Below are 27,865 nucleotides of genomic sequence, written 5' to 3'. Positions count from 1 at the left end.
CCCCAGGAGAGAAGCTGGAAAATACAACTTTAAGAGCCTATCTGGATCAGAATTGCCTCTAAAGAAATGAAACACGCTATACTGACCTACCATTTGTACAGTCATACCATAAGCAAACTGATAAGTAGGTATAGGTAGATGGGTATTTTTTGACAACAGTTCTTACAGTTTCTACAACATTTAGAACAGCTTTTTTTGGGGGGGGGGGGATCGTTTTTGTATTTTTGGGGGTTGTTTGTTTTTTTACACTCTGTGGGAATACATTACAAGCCTTGTTTCCTGGCACACTAGAATCACATAGGATTAAAAAATGGCAGATCATCATCTTCCTCTCCGTTCCTCCTAATCACAGGAGATTTTTTAAAAAAAAATGTTAAAATTTGTGAGAGAGAATTGTAAGAGGGTTGGTCATAGAACTATATACAGACAACTTATTTTAAAGAAGAATATTTACACGTAAAAAAAAAAACTCTCCTTCTTTTGTGCTTATTATATATACATTCACATCATGAGTGACTTCAGGCAATCTACAACAACCACCTGGATCAAGGTCCCAGGGATTCTAGTTGAATAAATACCAAAGGCTTTTTTCTCACAAATGATGTAGTATTATTTCAAAAACTTCTGCAAAAGCACAGCATTTAGTAAACGAAAGGAATTCCATGCAGTAGTCCTGAAAATCTCAACTTATACATTTGGCAAGGATTTGACATCCTAATTCTCAAAGCTATTCAATATCCAACCCAGAAGATGAAGAAAACTCAGATTCAGCTATCAATGTGCATGGTAAAAAGAACTGGAAGGAAAACAAGGATTCCTCATCTGAATCAAAAAAAAACTACTAACCAGAACAGAGTCAAGACATAAGCTCTAGTCTGCCATTGCCCACATTGTATAAATGTTGTATGCTCCCTAGCATAGTTCAGGATGATGCAAAATAGCTCTCCCCCAGACAAAATTCAGGCCCACTTTGGGACATAAAACATAACAGGGGCTATTCCTAACAACAGCATAAGCCATTTTATTTCAGTTGGCTTTGAGGTCAGAGAATAGTTCCTACTGCGTTTCACTTAGTAGTATGCATACAGCCAGAAAATCTGGACCCCAAACCTCTTTGAACTATACTGGGGTGAGTAACATTAGTTTCAAAAAAGGCAGGACAAAGACACATTTAATTCTATGTAGGATAAGGTGGAGGATGGGCACACATCAGTAAACATGAAGCTTCGTATACAGTGTCACATAAATGCATGTGACCATATAGCTCAAAGAATTTACCAAAATCTTACTAATCTTGTTGTGCAACTACTTAAACGCACTGTAAAACTGACTCAAGTCCAAAATCTATCTTGTATTAGAAGAGCTCTACCTACTACAGGAAGCAGTACTGCTCCTATGAATTTCCATCACTATGAGAACAAAATACTATTTCTGTATACTCACCTCAGGACTTAAACATTTAAAGGGAGATTGTCACCCGAAGCAATCTATCCTTGCTGAATGAAGTGTCCAAATATACTTCCCCCTCCTACCCACAAGAACAACTGATTACCAGAGACAGAATTTTTGTAAAGGCCTTTGATGCTGTGAAGAGGTCAGAAAGCTCTGAAATGGCAGCAAGTCTTAACCTTTGTGGTATGTACCTATGTATGATCAAGGTATGTACCTATGTATGAAGACATGATCAAGACACAAAAGTAGTATTCTCAGAGAACAAGAATTGTGAGTGAGTCTCCCAATTTTGAAATTGAGCTTTTGAATATAAATAGTCACATACAAAGGTATGAACAGATCCTCAGAGTCTCCTCTCTTTAGAATGAAGATAATAGCTGCAAGATTCATTTTTTCCGAGACAAACAGGGACTGTTCCTAATAATCCAGTGTCCACTAACACACACTGCTGCTCTCAAATGACAGCTGCACATCAGCAGGAAAAGAGAGGTGTGCGAACAGGAGTGCCTTGTAGAATAATGGAAATCACAAATGAGAGAAGCCTGTATTTTTCATTAGGAATTACTTAAATAACAAAGGAGAAAAAATAAAAATCAAGTATTCAACTAAATTAACAATAAGAATGCTTTTCACATTGTGTTGAAAAATATTATCAGGTAGATCTGTATTACTGTACCAGGACTAACAGCAAAATGCCAGAAGTATGAAAACTATTAATAAAATTAATAGTTACATAAACAGGTCAAATAGTAAAAAAAAAAAAATGTTAACAATTAAATTAAGGAAGCTATTAATTAAATCTCATAAAGCTTGTATCTGACAATATCTCATGGATTTCCTCACAAGTAATTAAAGGACTCAGAACATCAAAAAATTAATTTTCTATGCCTTCACAACCACAGAAGTCTGGGGCTGTCAGAATTCAGAGGATAATGCTAGCCATCAACACACACACACACACACACACACACACACACACACAAAATCAATTATTTATTGATATAGCAATATTATTATAATGCATTGATATGGAGGCAATTAAAAAAAAATCTATTGCCAAGACTGAAATAATTTAAAAACTCACCAAACTAAACATGCATATCTGTGTCTAGTCTACGCTGAAGGGAAAATAAATGTTGCAAACTCATTTTACCTAATTTCATATTCTGTCAACTACCTGTTAAAGATGAAACATAATGATGTTTCATCATTACGTCTGCTAGTCTACTGACATCTCCAGGTAGAAATAAGAGTTACTGCCACAGGCACCTGATCCTGGAACACAAGCTCTACTAGACTCTCCATTTGCTGCTTTAGCAGGATGTCCAAGAGCTATCAGGGGAGGTTTGCTATGAAAATGGCAAAACATAAGAATCAGTCAAGGAAACCAATAAAGTTTTTTTTTTTAAATCAGATTATTTTTCCTTTTTTAATTGAAAAATTTGGGAGCCAATTCTGTAATGACACACTTCAGCTGTAGTATCTTCTTTTAGGTACACTGACCATGGAATTCACTGTTCTATAAATAATTTCTAGAGACAGTTTTAATTGTTCCTATAAGCAATAAAACATATGAGTGATATTTCAACCTAAAGTGACAAAGGCAATAACTGTGTCCATCAGAAGAGATTCTTCAGCCATAAGATCTAAGAGTTCTGAAACCATTTAGGGAGATACAGGTTATACACTGTAAGTGAAATATAATATAAAGAAGGAAAAGGAATGTTTATAAATGTCCATCCGAGCGCTAAAACCCAAGATGAAAATTCTAGAGCTCAGATACATTAAAAAGAAGTTATTAACAGCAATACCTATGATACAGTTCTATCTAGTAACACAGAATGGCTTCTCTGGATCACTCAAGCAATTCAGAGGACTTGATGGGGGAAAAAAAAAAGGTATGTACGCCTCCCTTACTATAGCTGCATGAACTCCATGTGCAGCAGACAGAGATTGAGGGATTAAACTTGTGTGAATACCGGCAACATAAAAATTTAACACTTTCACAGATGTTGAATATCGTGTGTGTACACACAGTATGAATGTACAACAGAATGCCAATACAAACACAGGTTCAATGTGAAAACGAGTATCACTATAAAGTAGAACCTTTCTTTATCGTTTCAAGAATACAAAATTTTTGATTGTAAAGCAACTGATTACCTTCTCATGTATAAACTAAAAAAAAAAAATACAAATTGCTAACGCAAAATTATCTTACTCTACCCATAAAGAAAACAAATGCATCTATGAGCTTTTTGCAATCAGGCTGTCTATTTGTTTTTTGCACACAGGAATCCATACCTCATCTCTTCCTTTTGAATCATCTCACCTTTTGTTCAGTTTTCCTCCTTCTGGTTCTCCTCCTATTGATATGACTACAGCCAAGCTAAGCAAAAATACTGTACATAACTTCTATTACACAAAGAATTTAAATCAAACAAGGAACAAGATGGTTAAAAAAAACACAAAAAGAAAAAATTTATTCCTAACAATTCAAACACTAAAGGAACACTATAATCATTATGCAAATTACCAGACTGCGATATAATTATTGGAACACAGAAGAACAAAAAGCCCACCAGGTTCTGCAAGTTCCAGCAAGACACTGGGACTGTGAGCACCAGTATTGGCAGCACACTGACAGGCCTGAGCAATTGTCCTCTGCCTGAATGGATGACCGTTCAAAAGAAGAGTGCAGAGATAATTGTCATACAGCATATTTTACCTTATCTATGTAACAACGTATCACTTACCACATTAGGAATAGCCAAGTGTACTTCAGCTTCTAGGAAAGAAACAATCTCTTCAGATTTGCTTGCACGAACAAAAAAACTTGTTCGCCCATATGTACTTCTGAAAAAAATAATTTTGAAATGTGTTATGAATACTTCACCATGAAACTCCTTAAAATCATCTTACGAATATCGTTTTCAGGAGGTTCTTCTTCTGGGAGAAATCCTCATGGAGAACTTCCACATCAAGGTATCAGCTAATTCACAGAACTTCCAGAAGCAGGATAATTAAAGATTTTTAAGCGGTAATAGACAGATTGCTATCATTCAAGCAAAGATTACTTTGGATCCAGCTACTACTTTCAGATTTTTATTATTTTTTATTTTATCTAGAACATATTCTGATTCTGGATTTTAACCTCTCAACTCAAAAACAATGGAAATCTGTCAGCATTTTAAGAAGAGCATAAAAAGAAGGTTCTTCTGACCATTTCATGCAAAAACTAAAGCAGTACATTTTTATATAAATATTCAATAAAGCAAAAAAAATTTCAAAGGCAACAAGCTAGTACAAAATGATAAACGTATGATCTAAACTCATTAAAACTAAAACTAAAAAAAAGGGGGGGGCAAATAACAATTTTTAAATGCTATGACATGGTGACCAAATAAGGGAGAATTCAACAATATGATGCCCTAGCCAAAAACAAAGTTGAAATAATTCTCTCATCATTACAGATGGACAGAGACAAAAGAATTCCTACTGATATCAATATAAGATCATAATTTCAGTATCTTTTCTCTGAAAGATATATTCAGAAAAAGGAAGGAAACCCCTCAAGCTTCAACAATCATAATGTCAAAAAATAGCCAACTTCACTTGCTTCTACTAAATTATCTTACTAGAACTGTAAGTAGGCTAGTTCTTCAGTATACAATATATTATACCAAAGCAAATCTGCCTTGAAAGTAAACTCCCAGTCCAGTAGTGAAGACTCCAGTACATGGCTCTTGTTACTATCATATAGAATTCATAGTGAGCATATGGACAATCTTAAATACACGAGAAATAACTCTAAGCACATTGCCATGCTTGCAGAGATAATCTAAAGTAAGATGTACACATGGACAAGCTACCATATATGACTTGGAATGGTCATTTAAGTTTAGTCATAAGTGTGGGACAAATATACTACACTAACTATACTAATAGCATCTTAAAGGTAATCTCAAAGGAAAAAAAACAGAAATAAACAAAAAATGCTGCAGGTAGAGGAAAAAAAGTGAAAAGAAATTTCATTTTATGTGCAACAAGAAGTACATGGAACTTATAAAGATGTGATCCATAAAAGAAAAGCGTGAGCGCAAAGCATCACCACAACAAGAACTGAAGGCTTCCAACGTTTTGCTCGACTCAAGCATTGTCTGTAACTACTTGACTAATCATACATGTGCACACAGTGTGAATGTATGTTTCTATTATTACGTTAATGTAGAAATAACTATGTTTTGGTAATACTGTTGAAGGAATCTTCCGTTTGCAACTTACTTTGAAACAAATATTCTCTTTTTAAGAGTATCCAAAGACAGTCGGGTGGCTTTCAGGAGACTGTCTAGCAGCTGGTGGCTGAAATACGCAACCATCTCTTTACATTTCTGTAACAGATAAAACGTACATTACTTGCTGTCATGTTCAGACAGGAACAGAAGTTTATTCCAAAAGGTATTGGTCAAACAGATTAGTTTTTGTCTGAAAGGATTTATGCTGTAAGCTACATGAGAAACACAAGCACAGAAGTTAAGAGGAAAAATAGCTATAAGTAAATGAATAAAAGTTGCATAGAAAAGAGGGTGAAATGCAAAGTCTAAAGAAACTATTTGCCCTATTCAGAGACAAAAGTCTGAGTTCTGAATGCATGCAAGAGGCTTCAGTCAGAAAAACGGAGGTGGAGCTCACCATGTGAAAGAAGACACAATTATCCAAGAATATTGGTGTATATGTATCTTTTTCAAATAAGAGTAAAAACTAGTAGCCTCTGACTGTACTGGATCAAGAAAGAACTCCAGCATGTAATGACCACTAGAACAAAACAGCAACTCAACTTTATAGCACTATTACATCTGTGACTAAAAGCTTCTGTGTCTTTGTTCTCTGCTTCCACTTCCCTTCTCTGATGAATATGAAGAAAAGCTTTAAAAAGTACATAGGTGACCTTTCTCAATGAGGCTTTTGTTATGGCTTAGACAGAATATTCTCTCCAATCTTCCTCACATAGTAAGAATTTGTTTAATAAGGGCAACAACATAACACAGAATTTACCCTTTAAAACTAAAATCCATCTTAAAACTCACTATATGGGGAAGCTATTAGATGATTTCCATGTGATATTTGATGTTTTCTATGTGATGATCTCTTGTAACATAGATATTCTGTTACCAAAACTCAAGCTACTCATTTTTACTAATTTGATCACACTTTTTAAGTTTCCTTTATGATAAAATACCTTTTTAAAGTCATCTTCTTTATCATCATCCTTGCTGTCATCACCAGGAGGAGTTACAGAACTATTTTCTCCTTCCTCTTCATTATTTCCAAATACCACACGTTTTTCTTTTACTGTAAATTAAAAAGGAAAGTATTTTTTGTTAACTGAAAATTGTATCTGCTTTGAAGAATACTGTCCCCTACCATTACAATCAGAACATTATTGCTATTCACTTTAGTAGCAGCAATTGGATCACCTAATTGGTTTTATTTTACAGAGTTGTGAAGGAATAAGATTAACAGCCCAGCTGATTAGCCTCAGGCTAACAAACATCATGCACTGCAAATACACGTAAAGATAGACAGGTAGATATGGATATATCAACTGGAAAAGGCCAGAAAGCAATATAAGCAACATAAAAAAATACAAAAGCATCTTTTCAGATTTTTCTGGTTGCATCACACTGGACAGGTGACTCTGACCATGCTTCTCCACCTGAAGAAGATTGAACTCAGGAGATTCCACGTGAGTAAAGGAACTCTCCTGCTGATTGAGCTTAAAGACACATTTTTTCTTAGGGCAGAATGTCTTTCTTCAACCACAAACATAATGGTAAAATCTTCATAAAACACCCCAGAGCAATTGGGGCTAAACACACTGATCAGCTGCAAGCATTGTACCCTGGCAGTTGATGGTGAACTGTATCAGTTTAAGCTGACAAAACAGTAAAGGTTGTCTTTGAATACGGAACGCTGGTATTTGTGGGACAATTCCACTGTGGCAGAAAAGTCACATGGAGAGAGACAGTATCAAATAGCTGATGTAGCTGAGAAGGAAGGAACATTGTATTTTGTGCATAAAAAAATAATAATGAGTTATAAAAAGTGGCTAAGACAAATGGAACTGTAACTTTCTCGCTTTTAGAAAAAAAAATTGGAAATATAAACAGAAGGACACATCTTAATTCTAGAACCACCACCAAATTACACAAATTACCTCCTAATTTCATAGGCTATTGGTTTAACCTAGCAGTTGTAAATGAAGAGAGAACTGGGATACAGATGAAAAGAAGTCTGGTTGGAAAAAGAAGTCTGAAGAAAATTAACTAAATTTCATGTTGATGCCTACTAGTTAAATGTGTAGAACTAGAGACAGAAAATTTTGTATAAACACACACCTACCTGGCAGTGTGTGTTTTTTTGAAGTTTTCTTAGAATATTTAATTTCATAAATTGTTTCAAATACAGATATTAGTTCTTGAACAGCATCTTCAATGTGCATACTTTTGTGATTCAATAATTCAGCACATTCTTTAGTGTAAAGCTGTTAAATAAAAATATCAATGAATTATCTTAGTATCACTGATAATTTTCTCTCTGTCCCTTTTCCATGGAGGATCAAAATATTTCCCTGAAAACTCGGTTGTTCAGACTGAGACTGTTTGAAGGAAAGAGTGTTCTATTGAGTGTTCTATCAATGAAATAGTGCTTCAAAAAGAAAAACAAGAAACCAAATCCAAAATCTTTATTCAAAATTACAAAAATAAGTGCTCTGCTACACTATCAGTATAACCTTAACTGAAAAAAGAAGTCATTTTCAAAATGTAATGGAATTTTAAATGCTAAAACAAAGCATTGAAAATTGAAAGGAAGACACAATCTGAAATTATCCAAATAAACCCTTTCATCTGTCCTTATCATTTTTTTTTACTTGTACTCAGTCTGCAAAAAACAAACAAGAAACCCCCCAAAATTCTAGATTCCCCTGGAATCCAAAAAACTGTTAAATTCTCAAATTTATGGGAAAGTATATTTTAATTTCTTCTTAAAAAACAAAGTTTGCATAAGTATTCATGGAAAAATTGATTGCATATGCTCAAGTATCCTTGTACAAAACAGTATCTAATGGTAAAGCAGCTAAATAAATAAAAATTATATATGACATGTTAGTTTCAATACCTCAGATACCTAAGAATCCATTTATACAGTTTTATATATTTTAAGTTTTATAATGATGTAAAATATTTTAATCAAAAAAATACTGTATTTCTCCAATGAGAATAATTATTTTCTAGATGTATACTAATTGCAGGTTGTTATCTAAATGTGTTCAAGAATTCAAGCTCAAGGATATGAAGTGGCACATACCTCATTGCAGGTCAACATTTCTTCTACTTTAGTAGGACCATCTACTGGTAAAACAATTAAAAGAGTATTTGATATTTCTTTTAATATTAAATCAATCTGCACTTCACTTAAATCATTAACCTAAAAATGGAAAATCATATTAATACCATACCATCATCTTTAAAACACAACGTATCATCATTTAGAGAACTGTAATATATATACTATGTTTTGGACAGAAATAAAAATCCTATCTCTCTATGCAGCAAAAATATAAATGCCCTAAATGGTATAAAATCCTCTTGGAAAGTGCATTGGAAGCATCAAGACAGGAAAACAAAACAAAACAAAACAAAAAGAAGAAGAGGTAAAAATGCCAACACAAAAGACCTTAAGATCAGAGAGGCACAGAATCACAGAACTGTTGAGGCTGGAAGGGTCATCTGGAGATTATCTAGTCCAACTCCCTCCCTGCTCAAGCAGGGACACCTAGAGCATGGTAGACACGATCATATCCAGGTGTGTTTTGAGTATCTCCAGAGAAGGAGACTCCACAACCTCTCTGGGCAACCTGTTCCAGTGCTCTGTCACTCTCACAGTAAAGAAATTCCTCCTCATATTCAGGTGGAACTTCCTGTGGTTCAGTTTGTGCCTGTGGCCTCTTCCCCTGTTGCTAAGAGAAGAAGAAAGCAAAGCAAATGCCTCATGAGTTATAGTAACTCAGGGGATATTTACAAGGGCTAAATACAGTCTGCTCTTACTATGAATCATCCTCTCTCTCCATTAACTACAGAGGGAGTCAAGGAAGACAAGTGCCCTACACAAAAATTAGCCTTTATTAATATCTTCCATTGCAGACAATCTGCAATATGAATAGCAGAACAGACGCAAATCTGGAAGTAGTCTGTTTATTATTGTTACAGAAAATAAAAATTAGATTGCTGAGAGTATATGTATTCATATCCTGCACAATGTGGTAACACAATTCTAAAAACAGTAGTATTGTGCACAGGTTTTAAAAACAAAATCCTGTAATTCTTAAGCAACTGCTCGTTCCATGCTGGGCAACTGAGACATATGAATGCTTGAGAAAGCAAAATCTTCAGAGGAGTTGGAGTTTCCATCTACTTCTTCCTTCACAGATTTCTAGTTAACAGCATCATACTTTGATATTCATTCTGAGATGGCACAAGCCAAGACTACTTCTGAGCTCTTACTGCATGTTTTTATCCATACTAGATATATAGAGAGGCTCATGCCAGTGATGAAAGATTACTGGAGAAACTTTGTTGTTACAACAGCAGTTTTAAGTAGACTGGCAATAATAGGAAGTCAGCCTCCAGACCATTCCAGCTATTCCAGCTATATAGGATACACTGACAGATTAAATAAAACAGAGTAACAAATCAAGATATACTAATACAGGATGATTAGCTTCTTATTCATGATCTTGCTGGCCATGCTTCCAGTTGCAAGACGAAGGAGATTTGCTGTGACTTGCTTCATGGTTTAGTCTTCAGTTCCTATACTGTTTGTGATCTCTTCACTGGGTTTTTGTTTCCAAATTATAGCATTATTAGCATTCAGTCAACTATATTTAAACAGATTGGTCATGGTAGAATCCAATTAAAACTGATTTCTGTCCGATTTTTAACTTCTTAACTAAAAAATTCTGCATCTGTGATATCCTGTCTCTTGTTTGTCACAATATGCCTGTTCCACATCATTTCTCATTTGTTTAGAGTATCCTATGCACAGTAATCTTGACTGAGTTTACATCTCTTTGTATTGATATGGGAAGGGAAAGAAAGTCAGAAAGTAAAAAACCTACACATTTAAGGAAAATAGAGCATATCACCAAAACATATGATTATTTCAGCTATATTCAGGCTCAGAAAATTGCTGTTTTCTTAGAAGGCTCATCTGTATTTTAGCCTGGGGTTTCAATGGCAAACAGAGCACTTAACCATAATTACGTTGTTCTTCCATACAGAAAAAGAAGTGGATACATCCACCAGCTACTATTTTCTACGACAGGGGATATAATTTATGGTGCTACCAGGAGAGATCATAGCCATACAGTTCAACAGTAAAGCCAGAAAGACAATGTGAATATCAAGTGCAAGCTGAAGGCCCTATATAGTGAAAAGAAAAAGAACAATACAAGTCTTCAAGCATCTGAAGGGAGTTAGAAAAAGAATTCAGAAATTATGCAGCAAACATTGAGAGAGGAAAAAAGCACAAGACTTGCACAGCACAGACAGAACTGTGAAGGAAAAGGACACTCTCCTCTATTACTGTGTGGATAGCACAGAGAATACAGTCACACAGTATGCCTGCTATTAATATTGTTAATGCTAAAAAATTTCTCCATTGTAAAGTTTACATAGAGAGATCTTCTCTGTGACTGTGCATACAGACAACCACACAAAAGTAGAGGATGACTGAAAAGCAATCATAATCATAGTCAGAACTTGAGGACAACCGGTGCAAATATTCTACTGCAAGAAGAGACCGTAAGTTCAGACATTTGAGGGCAACAATAGGAGAGAGTCATTGGGAACTTAATTCTTCAAATAAGAATACACTTAAAAAAACCCCAAATGTTTATATATTTCAAGTGGTGCAAAAGAAACTAAACAGATTAATTTGTAATATGAAGAGCAGTGTACTTGAAATAATTTCCCTAAACTGTCATTTCACTTAGTGATCAAACACGTATACCTTTTTCAAGAGCTGTTTATACATATAAAGAACTTCGTCAACTTCTTGAAAGAAACTATCCAGTGTCAAAGATGACCAAGTCAACATGGTAAGTGCTTGCCTCAACACAGCTTCCATCTAAGCACAAAAATACAATTATTTCATAGATGAAAATAGGCTTAATAGAAGAGGAATTTAAAACAAAAACTGTTAGTATTAGAATCATTGAGGTCTCTGGTGAAAGATAGACTTGTGTCTACATTTTGTAAGGCAAGTTTCAGGTTTACAAGGAAAACTTCAGGAAAAATTATGCAATATTTATGGTGAGGATGTATGTACGGAGTGTTAATGCATACTACATTCTCCCTCCACAACCACCAAGTGTTCATGCCCAAAAAAGATCTTCCCTCTCCTGTCCAGAATACTATCTATTAGTGGTTACTACTAATTCCTAGAATTAAAATTAAGGTTTACTACCACTTCTTATAACTTGTACTTTGACCTACATCTCAACCACAGTCAGTAGTTTGTCTTCCAAATTCCTGATGACTTTTTCATTCCTTCCTTTTTGAATCACATCCAGACTATCTCCAAGTTTTACTGTTACTGCCTCTGTAATATTTTGAAAATCCTCCCTTCCTTACAACTTTCCTTACTAAATTTTTAGTTACCCCATGGTCCGTCTCTTCTGGATTTCTGACATCTCCAAGATGTTCAACGTGCAGCTGAAATCAGCTCCTGTTCAGGTCACTGCATTACCTACATCAAGGTCCTTCATTCATTGCAGATCCTATACCCCCAAAAGGAGACGTGACTCTCAGGAAAAGAAGGTCCTGTACTACCACCAGGCCTTGAAAATTAAGTTTTCCAGCCTCTTGTGTAGAGGTCCCAGCCACTCTTGTAGATTCCCCTGAAATTCTAACCAAGCACTCAAGAACTTCTCACTGATTTCCCAGTCTACTACCACCACAATTTTAAATTATGAAAAATTTTGAGCAAGTTCCACTCATGCCTAATTCTGAATAGCCACCTCTCACATTTACTCTTTCATTTCAATATTTGCCAAATCGCTGCCTGGACTTCACCTACTCCTTTCATCCTATTGCCTCTTTTTGCTGTATCTATATTGAAGTTAAAACAATGAATTTGGCTCATGTAGACATAAAAAGACTAGCAAATACAGATATTGCTATCATCCTAATAGATACTTCAGGTGTTTTTGTGGAATATATGAAACTCTACAATGCCGGGTTGAGAGCTTTACTGACAACTAACTTAGCTAGCCAAGAAAGAATTTAAGGTAGTGAATGAGTTGTTATCAAATTATGGTAACAATGTAGGCACAGGTTCGTGATGCTCATTGCATCTTCAAGTGTGTGCTTTCTTCCCTATGTTCTGTCTAGGACTGGAATGATACCCTCCTTCCTATAAACTGAAGACTTCTTGTCCCTTCTTCAAAAGCCATTTTCAGATTACTTTTATCACCATCTTCTACTCCTGTTTGTACTTCTAAATTACAGAAGTGTACAATTCCCTATACTTTATAATCATATCTACAATGTTATCACTGATGTTGTGACTACTTTATTCCTCTGTCTTTTAAAATTTAACTCTTAAAAGTGAGGACAAATTTTTGTTTCTCATGTTTCAGTACACAGATTATGTAGTCACACAAACTTATGCAAACTGCAAAACTTCTTATGTTAGTATTTACCATCAAAAAAAAAAAGAGTTAATTAGAGCAACTTATTTCTACATATCTACATTTGCAAAGGTCTGATAAAACAAAAATATTTTAGAGGATAGACATTCTGCAGCTCCAAAGAAACCTCTAGTATAGTAAATAACTTTTCTGCATCACTGAAGTGACAAATGCAATTCCCATAGCTAATAATTCTCCCCAAGCAAAGACAAAGACCAAGACATGTCATATTTTAGCAAAAAGAAAAGCTTACTTTCCTATGAAAACATCTAAACCAAAAAATGCTGATTTACTAACATGTGAAAGCCAGAGATCTGTGTAGATGAATACATCCACCAAGCACATATTCTTTGTACTACTGGGTTTACATCTCAGAGCCATTAAAATTACTCTACTCTGTTATACATTATTTGAGCACTGTATAAGAGATTCAAAAAGCAAACTTTATTTAATTTTATACTGGGTCTTCAGGATTTTACTAAAATTCATGAAATTCACATATTTATCCAACTAAATGTTTTAAAATTACAAACTATTATGAAGTTATTCTAATTCTGAAGTGTACTGAAGTTCATTTAGTAACACTAACCTTTTTCATTTTTGGTGCCATTAAGTTTACAAAAACTGTTGGTGTTTCTTGACATAAGTCTTCGTAACATTGGAGAAGACCCTGTTAATTATTAGAGAAGAGTAATTTCAAGAATATTTTAAGTACTTTCTTTACTGAAGCAAACAGCCTGATTAAAAAAAAAAAAAAAAAAAACAGAAAAGACAAGGAAAGTAGTATAGAAATTCCATTGAAAACATGTATTAAGTGTAGAAATTTATACAGACAGTACACATACCTATGTAAATGATTTCTGGAAGGTAATAAAACTGTACCATGTTACATTAATAGATCAAGGAGGAATTAAAGCAGCCTTCATGTCACACATTTCTAGTCTCTATGCACAACAACCAAAGAGACAGTCATATGCTTTAGACAATTAAAATCTCATTTATAAACTGAGAGTATCCTTCTGGCTTGTCTTTTGGTTTCTAAGAGCAAGCACACACACGAAAGAGCAAGCAAGTGTGCCAGAGACCACTCAAAATCTTGCATGTCTCATCCCCAAGATGAGCCTCTCTAAAATTTTAGAGTAAATACTACAACAAGTACCAGAAATCCAACTTCTCTGGCAGATACTGCGGAGTTCTTGATGCTTTTGTGTGTCACCATACCCTTCAAATAGGATTATATCAGAATTCCAAGTTAGGCTTCTAAAGAACTCCATAAAACAGCTTTCTATTGATTTTCAAAGCATGAATACAGTTCAGATAGCTCCAACTGTTTCATCATCAGAATATATTCATCATTTCATAGGATATAAAGAATATATATATATATATATATACACACATATATATACACACACATACACACACACACAAACACATATATATAGGATTTGTATATATGTTTTATGTATTTTTTTTTATTTATTTCTGTATTTAATATTTGTGTGCATAAGTGATCAAATACATAAGTTAGAGGACCACATTTGGAAAGCTTGTTGTGCCTAAAACTACTTGCTCATTTCAAAAATTTACTCTCTCTTTAACTACCTGATCTCCAACTTTATCATGCATCCAGGCTGACAAGTTTATTTTTTCTTTTACAAAAATGTAATAACTCTTACTCCTAAAACAAATATGTTGCAAAAGGCCAACTATCATAGATTTATCATAGCAAAACAGAAATTATTTCTTTAAAAAAGTAATAGTGATCATTTCTGAGCTTACCTCTAAATATAATTTGTTTGACTTCAGGTTATTTTCTATTTTTACTATCCTTTTTGCCTGCTCTGGTACTTCCAGACCCAGCTTTATCATACATTTAGTCTCTCGGACAATCTCTGGAATTTTGGGATCAAAATTAACCAGGAATTTCCCAGTTTTAGGATGACGCACAAGTAGTGTAGCTTGTAATGCTGTAAAGATACTTATGCATTAATTACTAAGATAAACAATTATTTCTGTTATATAAATTATTAAGGAGCATAGATTTCTAGTATTTCTGTATAGTGATTAAATATATGTTGCGTCTTTCAAAATAGCTTCATGCTGTTCTCAGTTAAAAAATCGACTGCCACAGTACCAGCTTTCTGCCATATAAACATGCTTTTCACCATCTAAACAAGCATCAGACCTAGTATTATTTTTGGCATAATTTTTCTAACTCAAACTAGGAAAAAAATATGAACTTCATTTTCTAGGAACCTGGAGACCCCAAGCTGCTAAGGGATGCTCAGTATCTTAAAGGGATATGTTCATTCAGAAGATAAATGCTTAGGTAGAGATATTCCAAAAATTTGGAAGTAAATAAAAGCTCAAAGAGCTTTTTAATGAACTTCTGTTGACTATGTGATGACAAGATTTTATTCTTATACATTTACTTGCAAATTTGAAGCCACAAAACTTCTATAATTTATAGGAGAACATACTCAGCATTTTTTAAAATATATATTCTCATTTAATCTTAAACTCTCAAAGCTTTGTTATCAAACAATTTTTTCTAGGCATAAAGTAATACTTTATCCAAGAAGGACTGATATATCCTGTAACTGTATGAGCTATTATCATGGAAAGAAAACAAGAATTATTAAATAGCATACATGAAAATTTGAATACAAAAATGAATTACTTGGGGCCTTGAACTTCTTTCACTGCATTTCTTCCAGTTACCTGCCAAACTGTATACTGAATCTGCAACTCTCTGCATCAAAACCAAGTTTTAAAGCCATGCAGGGACACAGATTTGTATTACTGGACCTGCTTATTCAATTATGATTAATACGAACATTTTAAGGGTAAATGAGGCTTAAATATTTGTCCATTTTGATTATGTAAACCTAGCATTCAATAACAGCCAATTACATATTTAATTACTTACCATACTGTAACTGTGAAATTTCCTTCACCCATGCATTATGATAAAGTACCTCAAATTCCACCAATACATACGAAATTTTGTTGTATAATCGAACAACTGCTTTACCTTCTGGACTTTTCAAGATATCTGAATTTTTCTATTAAAACATAGTACATTCAAATTAAAACTATATCAAAACAAAAGCATACTATTAAGGTTCCTCTCTCATTTTAACTATTTTGCTACCCATTATTTCAGTTTACAATATCACAAATTATATTTACAGAGTTAAAAACTGCATCAACTATTTATCATTCCAACTTACAGCATAATGAAGTAAAAGAACTTGTAAGCAATAAATAATAAATATATAAGAGCCATAGCTTTATTATGCTGTTTTACACATCTGTAATTCCTACTGGAATGGATGCTCAGTTCTACTCAAGACTGAACAGCAACTAAAAATTATTTTTAAAAATCTTTTTTTTAATAAGCAATGCTACTTGTGTTAGTCATCTTTGGAGTAGATTTAGGTGATCATTATTCCCATCTAAGGGAACAGAAAAATAAAATCCTTCACTGAACAGGAGAAGTTAACTTAACAGGAGGTCCTGAATATTTTGTATGAGAACCACTCACGCACATTGTTGTACGCAGAGTGGCTACGGAAAAGGCCCTCTGCAGTGAAGCTGGTGATGGGATTCTCATTTGCAATACTGTAGCAGTTGTGTGGGTACTTATTATAAGATTGCTTTTTCAGTGGTACCAGAATATGCACACCACACAATTTTAGGATGTCAGACAGTTAATGTGTTTGCCTTGAGGTACTCTTAGCAATGGCTTAGTAAGGAGACATGTTTATCCTTAGAGAATCCTGTAGGGCTAGAGGAATAAAAGAGGTAGATATTCATTTAAAGTATAGGACGCAAGTCTTATTTACAAGCCTCAGTCTTATCCATTACAGACAGAGCCAGAAAAAAACACCATTGTCTGAAATTGTGGAATATTTCTTGGATGATGTTTTATCTGAAGACATCAGTGTCAACGATTCAGTGCGTATTTCCAGCTAAGGGTGCTGGTTCAGCGATAAGTCAAAGAACACTGTCTCTTTGGCCCACAATAATGGTTACTTTGAATCATATCTTTATTAGCTAGCAATTCATATACAAATACACAGCTTGCCCAGTATATGAGAACTGACTACATCAAAGACACAAACAGTATGACCACTTTACAAAAATTATTTAAATAAGGACATTTCACTAGTTAACAAAATGCATAATTTTTCCTCTCATCAACTTACGTGGAAATAGTTGATTGGTTCACTTATCCTCCTGAAAAGCTGCCTCACCCACAGAATCTTTCCTGCTACAGGTGGCATGTTTCGAGCAAGAGGAGGGTCATCTTTCTGAATTTGGTAAAGCTACAGTAAGGACAATATAAGCTTTAACATAGACATAAGAACAAATACAACATTTTCATATTAAAATTCTTATTTTAACATGGTGTTTTAGTTTACTGCAGAGGAATAAAGTACCTTTTTAGTAGCTTCAAGTTCTGCTACATAATGTTGAAGAATACAACCAACTGTATGTGCTATTTCTTCTTGAAGACATGGCATTCTCAGATTTTGAAACCTGCATTGGATTAGAACCAATTACAATTATTAAAATGAACACATAAAAATGGTATTTCTGAAACACAATAGCTTTTTTTTGGCAGGGGGAGTGCTACAGGAATGTCACATGACATGAAAGTAGTACAAATCTAGAAAATGCTTTTGGATTTGCAATTTTTTGCTTTAAGTTATAGCTTTTTTAAAAAAAATCTTTAATTTTTTAAAAAATTCTTATGTAATTACAAAATAAACTGTAATTAAATGAAGAAACAGAAGAATATTTTGATGCATATTAGAAAGCTAAGAATCAAAGCTTCTTATAAAGATTATAGTTAATAACACCAATAATGAAGAGCTCTTAATTAGGCCATTAGTTCTGAAATTAGCGGTATTATATAAATCGCGCTAATCAGTCATTTCAAATTACTTTAAAATATTTTAAACATAACTGCCAATACCTTTGAAGTAATTGAAGTGCATTCCGTGATGACAAAATTCTCCCAAAACAAGTACGCATAAATGTTTGTATTTGCATCTAAAAGATGGATAATTTACTACAGTTTTACCGGTCATATAATAGCATTTTGAAATACAGTAATTTCTTAATATAATACCATTACAAATTATTTCTTATAAAGCACAAACTACCAGCCTTAATAGATCTTTGCTGAATATAATAAATAAATGCAATAACAGCTAGTGTCAGCTAAGTAAGCTCTTAAAAGGTCAAACATTTTTAACAAAAAAAAACAAAGGACAATTTATTCAAAACAGTTGCAACTTTGTTCTGCTCAAGATTGAACCAAGCTGTAAGCCAATTCCATCTAGTAATTCTCTCAGGTCCCATGACTTTTATCATTTTAGCTGCACAGTAACGGACCTGCAATAAGAGGAGTAAGTGCTATGTCTTACAGCTTTCTTTGGAAAGAGGGAAACATTGAAAGAGCCTCCTGTGATCTATCTGCGACTCTCATTGGGAATCTGGGCACTTGCTACCTTCAACCTTAGAGATTCCAAATGTTTAGGTATCATTTGAACCCATTTCCCCAAGCCAGTTTCAGTTTTGCACTCTGAGTGCACATGTGGCTCCTAGTCATATGTCAAAACTCTATATGTAACACTGCACTGTAGTGGAACTTGACAGTTTACTTCCAAGGAAGCAGCCAATTATTTGATTTCTTTTCAAAGATATAGGTGCCTGAACCTAAGGATCTTTAAATATCTTCAAAGGCAAACAATTTAAGAGTTAAGTAAAAAGCTCTTATAATACATTTTGAAATCTGAAAGCGTATCTTCATAAATTCCATAAGAAAGCACAAAAAGAAAAACAACGTACTCTATTCACAGTCCAGAAGTCTCGCTGGCATCTATGTAAATACCAGGTAAATAGCAATAACATTTTTCCACAAGTACATCACAGATAGATTTATTACTTACCTCTAAACCTTCAATTTTTGCCATGAAGTCCACAAAATCCACATCAAATTCTGTTTTTCGTGGATCAAGGATGTCATATTGTTTCTTTTGAACACTTTGGTAGATATTTTTGAATTTTACTGCCATAATATCTATCCCTTCAATGGTAGACATACTCAGTGCAGAAAAAGTTTGCACAATAGTTATCATCTCTGTAATCTGAAATAGAAAAGTCATGTTCATGCTCCTAATAAATTATTTATTTACAAACTAAAACCTGCATAAAGTAAACAATAATCAATCCTCTCAGACTACTGCACTCAGAAATGGCAAAGATTTTTTTTTCCCCTTCAGTTTTGACTGTTCGATTAAATGGCATTATATTGGAAAAAAAGTGCTAAGATAGGACACACACATATCGATGATATGAAGAGTTCTCATAATATTAAAAAAACCACAACCTCTAAGATTAGTGTATATCTATTACATGATATGGAAAAATGCCAAAGAACCTCAGAATCTTTACCTTGTGATAACTGCCCCATCATCCTCTTATCCCTCTTCTGACCTTATTCTGCACCTAAGAGCACCTATTATCTTTTCCATGTAGGCTCTACCAATGCTGATTTTAAATCTTTTCATCAAGTTAGCAAGCCAAATGTTTAGACTACATCAAACAACAGAATCATCAGAAGAACAGTGTTTGGTGGTAGGAGGAGTTTTTAAATGACTTAGCACACTGTTTGAAAGACAAAAACGGGATAGGAGGTGGGATATTTAACTCCAAGAAAAGGGTCTAAATCTATATTAATTAGATAACTAATATACTAAAAAAAAACCATACAAAGAAACTGACAATTCTGAAGGAAACTGTAAACTATTTGGTAAAACACTGGAGTGAATTACTCTAACTCTTCATTGAGAGAAATTAGTGAATTCCACAAACTCCTTCATAGGTCAATTATGAGCATCTAATGCTAAGTCTCTTTGGAGGACCCACTTTTCTCTACTAATAATAACAGCTTGCAATATACTTACTTTTTCTAATCTTCTACAAAACGCTTCAAATTTTCCAAAAATGTACATCTCCGATACTTCAAATGTCTTTTCTCCTAGAGTTTCCAAAATCTGTTGCCTTGTTTTATGAAAGCATCTCTGATATTCTTTCAATAGAAAAATGCAGTCCTAAGTAGTCAAAGAACAATTACCATACTCATTATGCTACGCTTATAGGTAAGAAACTTGGGAGCAGTCACCCAAAAACCACTGTTATCACAAAGCAGTTAATCATCAGCAAGTCTAGTTTCAGTAAACAGCTTGTAATGACTTATGTACACTGTTTTTCTTTTCTGTTTGTAGAAATATTTCTAACACTTTGACACAGAGCTGTACAATCCAGTGAAAGACATGATATAGGAAAATGAAGCACCAAAAGGAGTGCAGGAAAGTTTTAGTTTTGGTAAAGCTAAGAATTATTTAGAGGTCAATTAAGAGCAGGTGATGACTCCTGTTCTAAAAAAAGAGATATTTCAATATTTAAGAAAAGCCATTATTTTACTTAAGAATTGCCAGATTTTCCCTTGGATAAGGAAGAAACAGAATGAAATTTGGCATAGAAGTAGTCCATTCGACCCTCAGGGGAATTAAAGGAAACTGTTTATAAAAGCTATTCAAAAAGGAAATTATTTATAAGAGCTAATGAATTCCACCAAAATGGAAATCCAGAAGTGAAATTTAAGTCTAATAAATTTAGCTACAAGAAAGAGCCTTACTCAAGGAAACTTCTTTGAAAGAATTACCTGAAGAGCACAGACCTACTGGAATATACCGGTAAATAGTCAGGCAAATTGGAGTATATAGCTTTTAGTAGTCTAATACCCAATCATTTGCTATCATTTTTCACCAGATCTGATGACAACGTGCCAGTCTACCTCTAAAAAGGGAAAAGAAGTGAAGAATGGGGCACTAAGTAAGGTAAAGAACAAGATCGTTCTTAGGCAAACCTTCAAAGCTGCTGTTAGATTCTCTGACACTGAGACTGCTGCCTCTCCCCAATTTTGGGAGGTCTACAAGCAGAATTTGTTAACGTGAAAAAGGTTGAAGCTTCTGGCTATCACAGGCAGATGAGAAAAAATGTTTTTAACTTCCCAAGAAGGAAAATGCCCAAAGATGAAATAGTTGTCCCAGAAGATTTAAAGCAGCACAAGATCTCGCCAAAGACTATCAAAAGGCAAATCTACTAAGTAGACATTTGCTTTAGCAGACCCCACCCCATTTAGGATGACCTGAGGCATTATCACAAAGCAAGAGTCCTTGAGACAGTACCCATATCCCACTTCAGCAACGCTGAAAATACCATCTGGAAAGACTATTCAGAAAATTCTCCCTAGTGGCAGCAGAAAGCAGATTTGGAAAAAGAGGTCACTTGTCCAAAAGCTTGAAATGACAGCTAGTTTGAAATCATGCCTTGTAGTTGACGACTCTAAGTTAAAGTGAGATTGAAGAATAAGTCCTCTTGCTCGGTTGTTTTAATATTTGCCTAAATATTCAAACATTATCAGATGTAAAAGTTATGATCAGTGAGAAATGTAAAAGGTCATTCTAATTTAACAAATGCCAGTGAGTTAAGAAATGGGAAAACACTGAAGGCATCATGAAATGGGTAAGACCCATTTCATTTACCTGGACCATCACCAAAAATATATGCTTCTGGAGCCTTTGGAGCCCTTCCTTCAGTATTTCTTAGATGCTGTTTCCCTATCAGTTCCAGCCTTGAGAAGCCACATTCCTGCTTTCCTTCATTTTTTTATTATGAATTATTAATAATTAAGATGTATCAGCTAACCAAAAGCATACAAGACTACTATAATGATGCCAAAGAAAGGGTCACTGATAAAGATGGATCCAATCTGTGTTGACCGGAAGCTTGCTGTGCACCTCAGGATTTGAGGAAGCTCAAAATCCCCTTCCAAATACAATCTTTCCAAGCAGAGAACCATATTACCACGATTAAATTAATTCTAGTAGATAGAATAATACAACTAAATCACCTCAGATGCACCATCAGACTTTTTCCAGCTTGAAAGTTCTTTGATTCTTACCTTTTCTCCTCACCACACATTATTCCTCTGACTAACCATTTTCTCACTGACGATACTCTGGTTCTTCTTTGTATTTTGTCTTCCAGTAGCTTTAATGTCATAGAATTGGTAAGGCTGGAAGGGACCTCTGGAGATCATCCTGTCCAATCCCCCTGCCTTCCTCCCTACAGCCTCTATTTTCTTGTTTTTTTTTCCTTTCCAATTTATCTAGCCTTCAGGAAGTCAGTTTCCTATTTTGTAACTTTTACAGTACCAGTCATGCTCTAAAATCCTTTCATTCTTTTAATTTCCAAACTCTTCATTCTCACTCTGAAAATACAGTTTTTCCTTCCTACATGGCACTCTATCAGAATTTGTTTTTCCTTCTTTGTCAGTACCCTGTTCCCATCCTCTGTTTTATTTCACATTACTAGTGAGGCTTATTATCATACATACATCCTTACTCTGCATCTCCCAATTTTTTCCCCTCAACTTGCCTTATTTGCTATTTACCTTTGTTTCATTTTTTTGGAAATTGCTTACTATTCTTTAATGATGTACTGTTATTCTTTTTAAGAGCCCTCCCTTTTTATTTGTTACCTTCAATTCCATGGTTACTTTGAGTTTTAAATTATATATTTAATAACTGCTTCCCTTCTAAATTGTATAAAATATACATGTTTTTAAGAGCAATATTTAACCTTGAAGCACTGACTTAGGAGGAAATTTTTATTACACTAAGTTATAGAATTCTGAGTAATAAAATATTTGATTACAGAGCTGCCCTTCATTAAGCATGCAATTAACAGTAAATATCAATAGGTAATCAGTTAAAATATCAAAAAAACAAAATACAAACCTTGATTTTGCTAATAACTGCTGGTGTCTCTTGTTCCCATACACGAGACAAGCCACCATCTGTAATATATGCTTTACATGTCGTGACCATTTGATTTGTAACCTAGTGCAGACAAATGTAACAAGTAGGTCTCAAGCTTATAAGAAAATTTACTTGTTTCTCAAAATCAGATAAAATTCCCACATGCATGTCTTAATACAATCAAAGTTCATATAAATTTTATCTATGGGAATAATACAGGCTAATTATTGTATATGTAAGCCAAACATCCTATAAAAATTCTTAAAACATCCCCAGAAATGTGCTTAAGTGTCTAAGAGTATTTGTGAATGCATATAAATTATAAGCATGGCAATATATACATATAAACACAGCATGTCACCAAACATAACTCAAGTACAAAGAGAAAAGTTGTTATTTAACTCTAGCTAATCTTCATTTATGTTGTCACTGTTGCACTCTGCAATGTACCCTTATTTAAACACTGCCATTTAAAGAACTTTCTATCCTAACAATATCCCTTTGCCTTGGTCTCCTATGGCTATACAAAGGACAGCATTCTTCTACTTTTCAACTATGGAAATCCCCAATTTTGTAAGGACAGCGAGACAGGATGTGAATGCAGATACAGATAACATCTCAGAGAACAGCTACAGGTAGATAACCTTTTTTAGCCATTAAATAATATGGAAAATTCAGAACAATTCTCCCCACATATCTGTTCTATAGGCAGAATGTAGGAGTCTGTAACCGAATAAAGGCCAAAAAACTGCCCCACTTTAAAAGCAGCCTCACTGTAATACAGTGACTGGTGAAGCTGTCAACAGGACTCTAGTGTCATCTCTAGTAATCTTTAAATAGAAGCCCCTAGTGGGAGGATGGCACTTAAGCTACTTCAACTTTGCTGAAAAAGCTTGGATTGAATTAGGTTTTTTTCCATACTATTTCATAGCACAACTTCATGCAACTAGTTAGTCTGTAAATTAGCCTCTGTAGTGAAATGCTCAGTCCCTTTCACTCTGGAGTAAAAGATACTACTAGAAAGTATCAATGTACAAAAACAATTATATAATAGTTAATATAAAAAGATGGATAGTATATGGACACTGTATAATCCATACCTAATATCTGATATACAGAGAACAGCCTCAGCCATGGATAGTCACAGGAAAAGCATGTAAGTTTTCTTAATGTCCTAGCTCAATTTGAATTCTCACAATGTAAAGTGTCACTTTACATTAAAACCTGGGGTGCTGTAAGGACTATATTAAAAAAGAAAAAAAGAAAGAAAGAAAGAAAGAAAGAAAATGGTGTAATACGGCTGTGAGTGAGTTTCCTCTTATCCTTACTTGAAGGGACAGCTAACAGAAATGGCACATTCATTGGCAGACAAATAAAGGAACAGGTTGTCAGAGACTCAAAGGGCTTGTCAATTATGGACAGAAGGACAAGGTTCAAATCTCACTAGAACTCCAAGTTCCTGATGAAAAAATTGCACAAAAAGCTAGACAAATGCTTAGCTGATTTATGAGATAGTTGCCTAAACTATCTCAACCACATTAACAGCTCTTAGAACCAATCCTGTGACAGGAAAGCCATAGTGAACAGGGGACTGAGATGCCAATAGACACAGCTACGTCCCCTTAAGGGAGGAAATTACTTTATGTCTTGCAAGAGACAAACTTCTCTGCTCACCCTTCAGTTTGTTCCCACAGAACTGAACTTTCATTTTCTTCCTAATTTGTAACTCAGGCTCTCACAGCTACATACCTTTATCAACATCATCCAATTTAACAACGAATTAAAAAAAAAAAAAAAAAAAGTAACAAGTCATATACTGAAAAAACAACTGTCCCAAAGAAGAAATCTAAGAAATCTATACTTTTGAGATAAAGGGGGTAAGAGTGGTGGAGAAAATCACTCCTCAGGTCTGTTCTGAAAGCTACATGAAAAGAAAAGAAGCCCAAAGTCAAGCTTACAATTTGTGCTAGTATCCATACCGCTATACAGTATCACAGCCCAAAGAGTAAGGAGATCGGAGAATACTTATTTATGAGGAAATCTCCTTTCATTAAGACTGAAATCTAGGATGAAATCTGTATGTAAGGGATACGTAAACTCCATATTTAAGATAATTGTGTCTTTTATTTAGAGTAAGAAGTTCAATAGTATAACTTAAGTTTGCTGTTCTTCAGAATTGGAAATGAACCACTGATTGAATCCTGATCTGAATGAAAGAATAGCAGAAGCTGGTAGTATAATGTATTCAAAAAAAAGTTATTATGAAAACAAACAAGTTTTCAGAAAAATTGAGAGACTATAACTGAGTATCAAAACAACTCCTTTGGCAAAAAGGGGAGTCAAGAACTTAGAGAACATTTCTTCTTGCAGGTTTCAACCAAACTAATTTGTTACATTTTACATTGTAGATACCCTATAATTTAGTTACAAAGATTTCTTCTTTATTCTAAAACCATTTTACAAACCATCTTTTGCTGCAATGAATACCCGCTATAGATATCTAGCTGGTCTTCATTTTGGGTTAAACTAGCATAATTTATGGCTTGGGATTCAATTAACTTTTCAAGGATGACTTGCTTCTGAAACAAGAATCTTTTCATCTTACATCTTTTTGAAGAATAGCAGAGTCAGACTGACAGCCTTTTGCTTAGTTATGTCTACAAGGCTGGTACTGAGAGAATTTTAGGGAGTCAGTGATTTAGTGAAAAAATGAATAAGTGTCATGAAACTCAGATCAAGAGGCCTATCAAAAAGATAAAAAAATAATTTGCTGAATCAAGAATATCAACAAATTTCTTTCTGGAATACAAGGCTCTACTCTCCTCTCCTGATCAACAGACTTCTCTTCCTTTCCCTCGCAGACATTCACTATTACTTCTTTTTAAGAGATGTCCTACAGATTTAAACAAAATTAATTTTTTTCAGCAAAATCACAATTTTTATGATTATACTTAATATGTTTACCTTTATAAACAATGATGTCATGCGCTCAGAAGTATTATAATATCTTGAAACACTGTGAATCATTCGTATAGCATTAATCAAATTTTGTATTCCATGTGTCATCGATACCTTAAAGCAGAGTTTTGAAAAAAATTTTACTTTTCTAATTTTTGCATTTCCTATTCAGAAATTCTAAATAATATTTTTCCTTAAATCATATTAACTGATCCTCAAAACATCATTGCATCTTACCAAAATGTTTCTTTTTAAAAAAGAATAAAGCTAATCATGCTCAATAATTTTTAATCTTAACTAATAAAACTCAAAAAACTCACATGATTTTGTCAGAAATCAGATCAGACATTCATAAAAACCATGTTATTCTGATGATCAAAACTGAATTTTGATTTAAATAGAAAAGGTTGTATTTTTCAGCATAAATGGAGGTATTTTTCTGACAGCTAAGAATGGTTTTTCCTAATTACACTTTGGTTTTCCTTCAGGTACAGTTGTTAAATACATGCCGTGCAGTTACACTGATAGAAATCATTACACTGAGTGTTTCATTCGGACATTTCACAGAACTCACAAAATAATTGTCATAATGTTCATTTCATTAAACATTTAAGAGTGCCTAATTCACTCAATCATCACATGAAATACCTAAATTTTCATGCATGTCATGATATGACAGTTCATATCATTAAAATCACTCTATGACATTACAGATATTTTGTAATTCAACCACTTCCAACGTATTTCCAAAAAATGGTTAACAATGGTAATCCATTAATATCCATAAATTGTGGAGGATTTGCTATTTTTAATTACCAAGCAGATATCAAAAAAGCCTAAGCATTCTTGTAAGTTTAATTTCAATTGTGCAATAATTGACTACCATACATATCACATCACATGCAACACAGTGTCTTCTAAAGGAGGTTACTGGTTAAGATCTACTCATTTGTTAACTGATCAGTAGTATAGAGGGCTCAGTTCAGAAAAAAATTTTATTAAAAGCAGAGCAGCATTCAAAGTATCACTGGAGGAATACTAATTGCTTAGAAAGTACTGAAAAAAATGTCCAAAAATAGTTTAAAGACGACTCTCAAAGGTATTATGGATACTTATTTAAGAGTTTTAAGCACTTAAGTATGCAAATATCATAAGTCTCCCAGTGTCACTCAGTCTTGAGTGACAGAAAAGAAATACTCCCACAGATCCATTTTAGAACAGCCAAGAAAATCTTAGATGAACTCAGAAAATGGAGAAATTCACTATTTAATATTAAGTGTCAGCTTCCTCACAAAAAAGAAGGCAAATATCTCCTAAAAAGATCCAGGCAGAGGACAGACACAGTAGTTAATCCTACAAAGATCAATAAATTAATTCTTCACGCCGAAATCAAAGGGATAGTTTGGCTCAATGCCAAGAGGCAATAAAGAGTACCTACCTTTTACTTATGAAGCTACTGCTACTGCTTTAGAGGATAGGCAAAAGACAGGCCTGAAGCTCACATCTTTAGTAAAGTGCTTAAAGTGCTACTGAGAAGAGCTGCATGTTGATAACTGTGCCACTGCAAACTCAGCCTGCTGAAGGCACCATGATTGTATAAAGGGTAAGGAAGAAGACTCCTCTCCATCTCATGCTGCTTCCTAGTGCAGCCTTCAGTGACTGCATTTCCCAGCACCTGGATGATGCTGACAGAGTCAGGTACAAAGAAGTACAAAGCTAAAGAAGTAGCTTTCCAGGTGTCAGCCCTCAAGACTAAGGGTAGTTTATGCCATATTTGACAATCTCTGTAGCACTAAAA

General features: G+C 34.2%; 1 protein-coding gene across 3 annotated transcripts in view; it reads right to left on the bottom strand.

The window, feature by feature from the left end:
* DNAH8 (dynein axonemal heavy chain 8) overlaps positions 1–27,865 on the bottom strand; it is a 158,308-nt gene that overhangs the window by 117,865 nt on the left and 12,578 nt on the right. The window contains exons 9-25 of one of the 3 annotated variants that reach the window (XM_085319940.1): positions 26,074–26,181; positions 23,089–23,190; positions 20,188–20,334; positions 19,171–19,368; positions 18,192–18,268; positions 17,653–17,752; positions 17,419–17,538; positions 16,137–16,272; positions 14,987–15,174; positions 13,794–13,874; positions 11,524–11,640; positions 8,821–8,940; positions 7,855–7,996; positions 6,692–6,804; positions 5,737–5,843; positions 5,590–5,595; positions 4,209–4,305 (exon numbers count right to left, since the gene is read on the bottom strand). In XM_085319940.1, the coding sequence (XP_085176066.1) occupies positions 4,209–4,305; positions 5,590–5,595; positions 5,737–5,843; positions 6,692–6,804; positions 7,855–7,996; positions 8,821–8,940; positions 11,524–11,640; positions 13,794–13,874; positions 14,987–15,174; positions 16,137–16,272; positions 17,419–17,538; positions 17,653–17,752; positions 18,192–18,268; positions 19,171–19,368; positions 20,188–20,334; positions 23,089–23,190; positions 26,074–26,181 (1,959 nt within the window). The remainder of the gene's footprint in view (positions 1–4,208; positions 4,306–5,589; positions 5,596–5,736; positions 5,844–6,691; positions 6,805–7,854; positions 7,997–8,820; positions 8,941–11,523; positions 11,641–13,793; positions 13,875–14,986; positions 15,175–16,136; positions 16,273–17,418; positions 17,539–17,652; positions 17,753–18,191; positions 18,269–19,170; positions 19,369–20,187; positions 20,335–23,088; positions 23,191–26,073; positions 26,182–27,865) is intronic. The other 2 variants (XM_085319930.1, XM_085319949.1) reach the window with 2 other exon arrangements.

The sequence above is a fragment of the Rhea americana genome, unplaced genomic scaffold (assembly GCF_003343005.1).
Source record: "Rhea americana isolate MKP2758 unplaced genomic scaffold, rheAme1 scaffold_119, whole genome shotgun sequence".
Taxonomy (NCBI): Eukaryota; Metazoa; Chordata; class Aves; order Rheiformes; family Rheidae; genus Rhea; species Rhea americana.
This window is presented reverse-complemented; position numbering and strand designations above follow the sequence as displayed.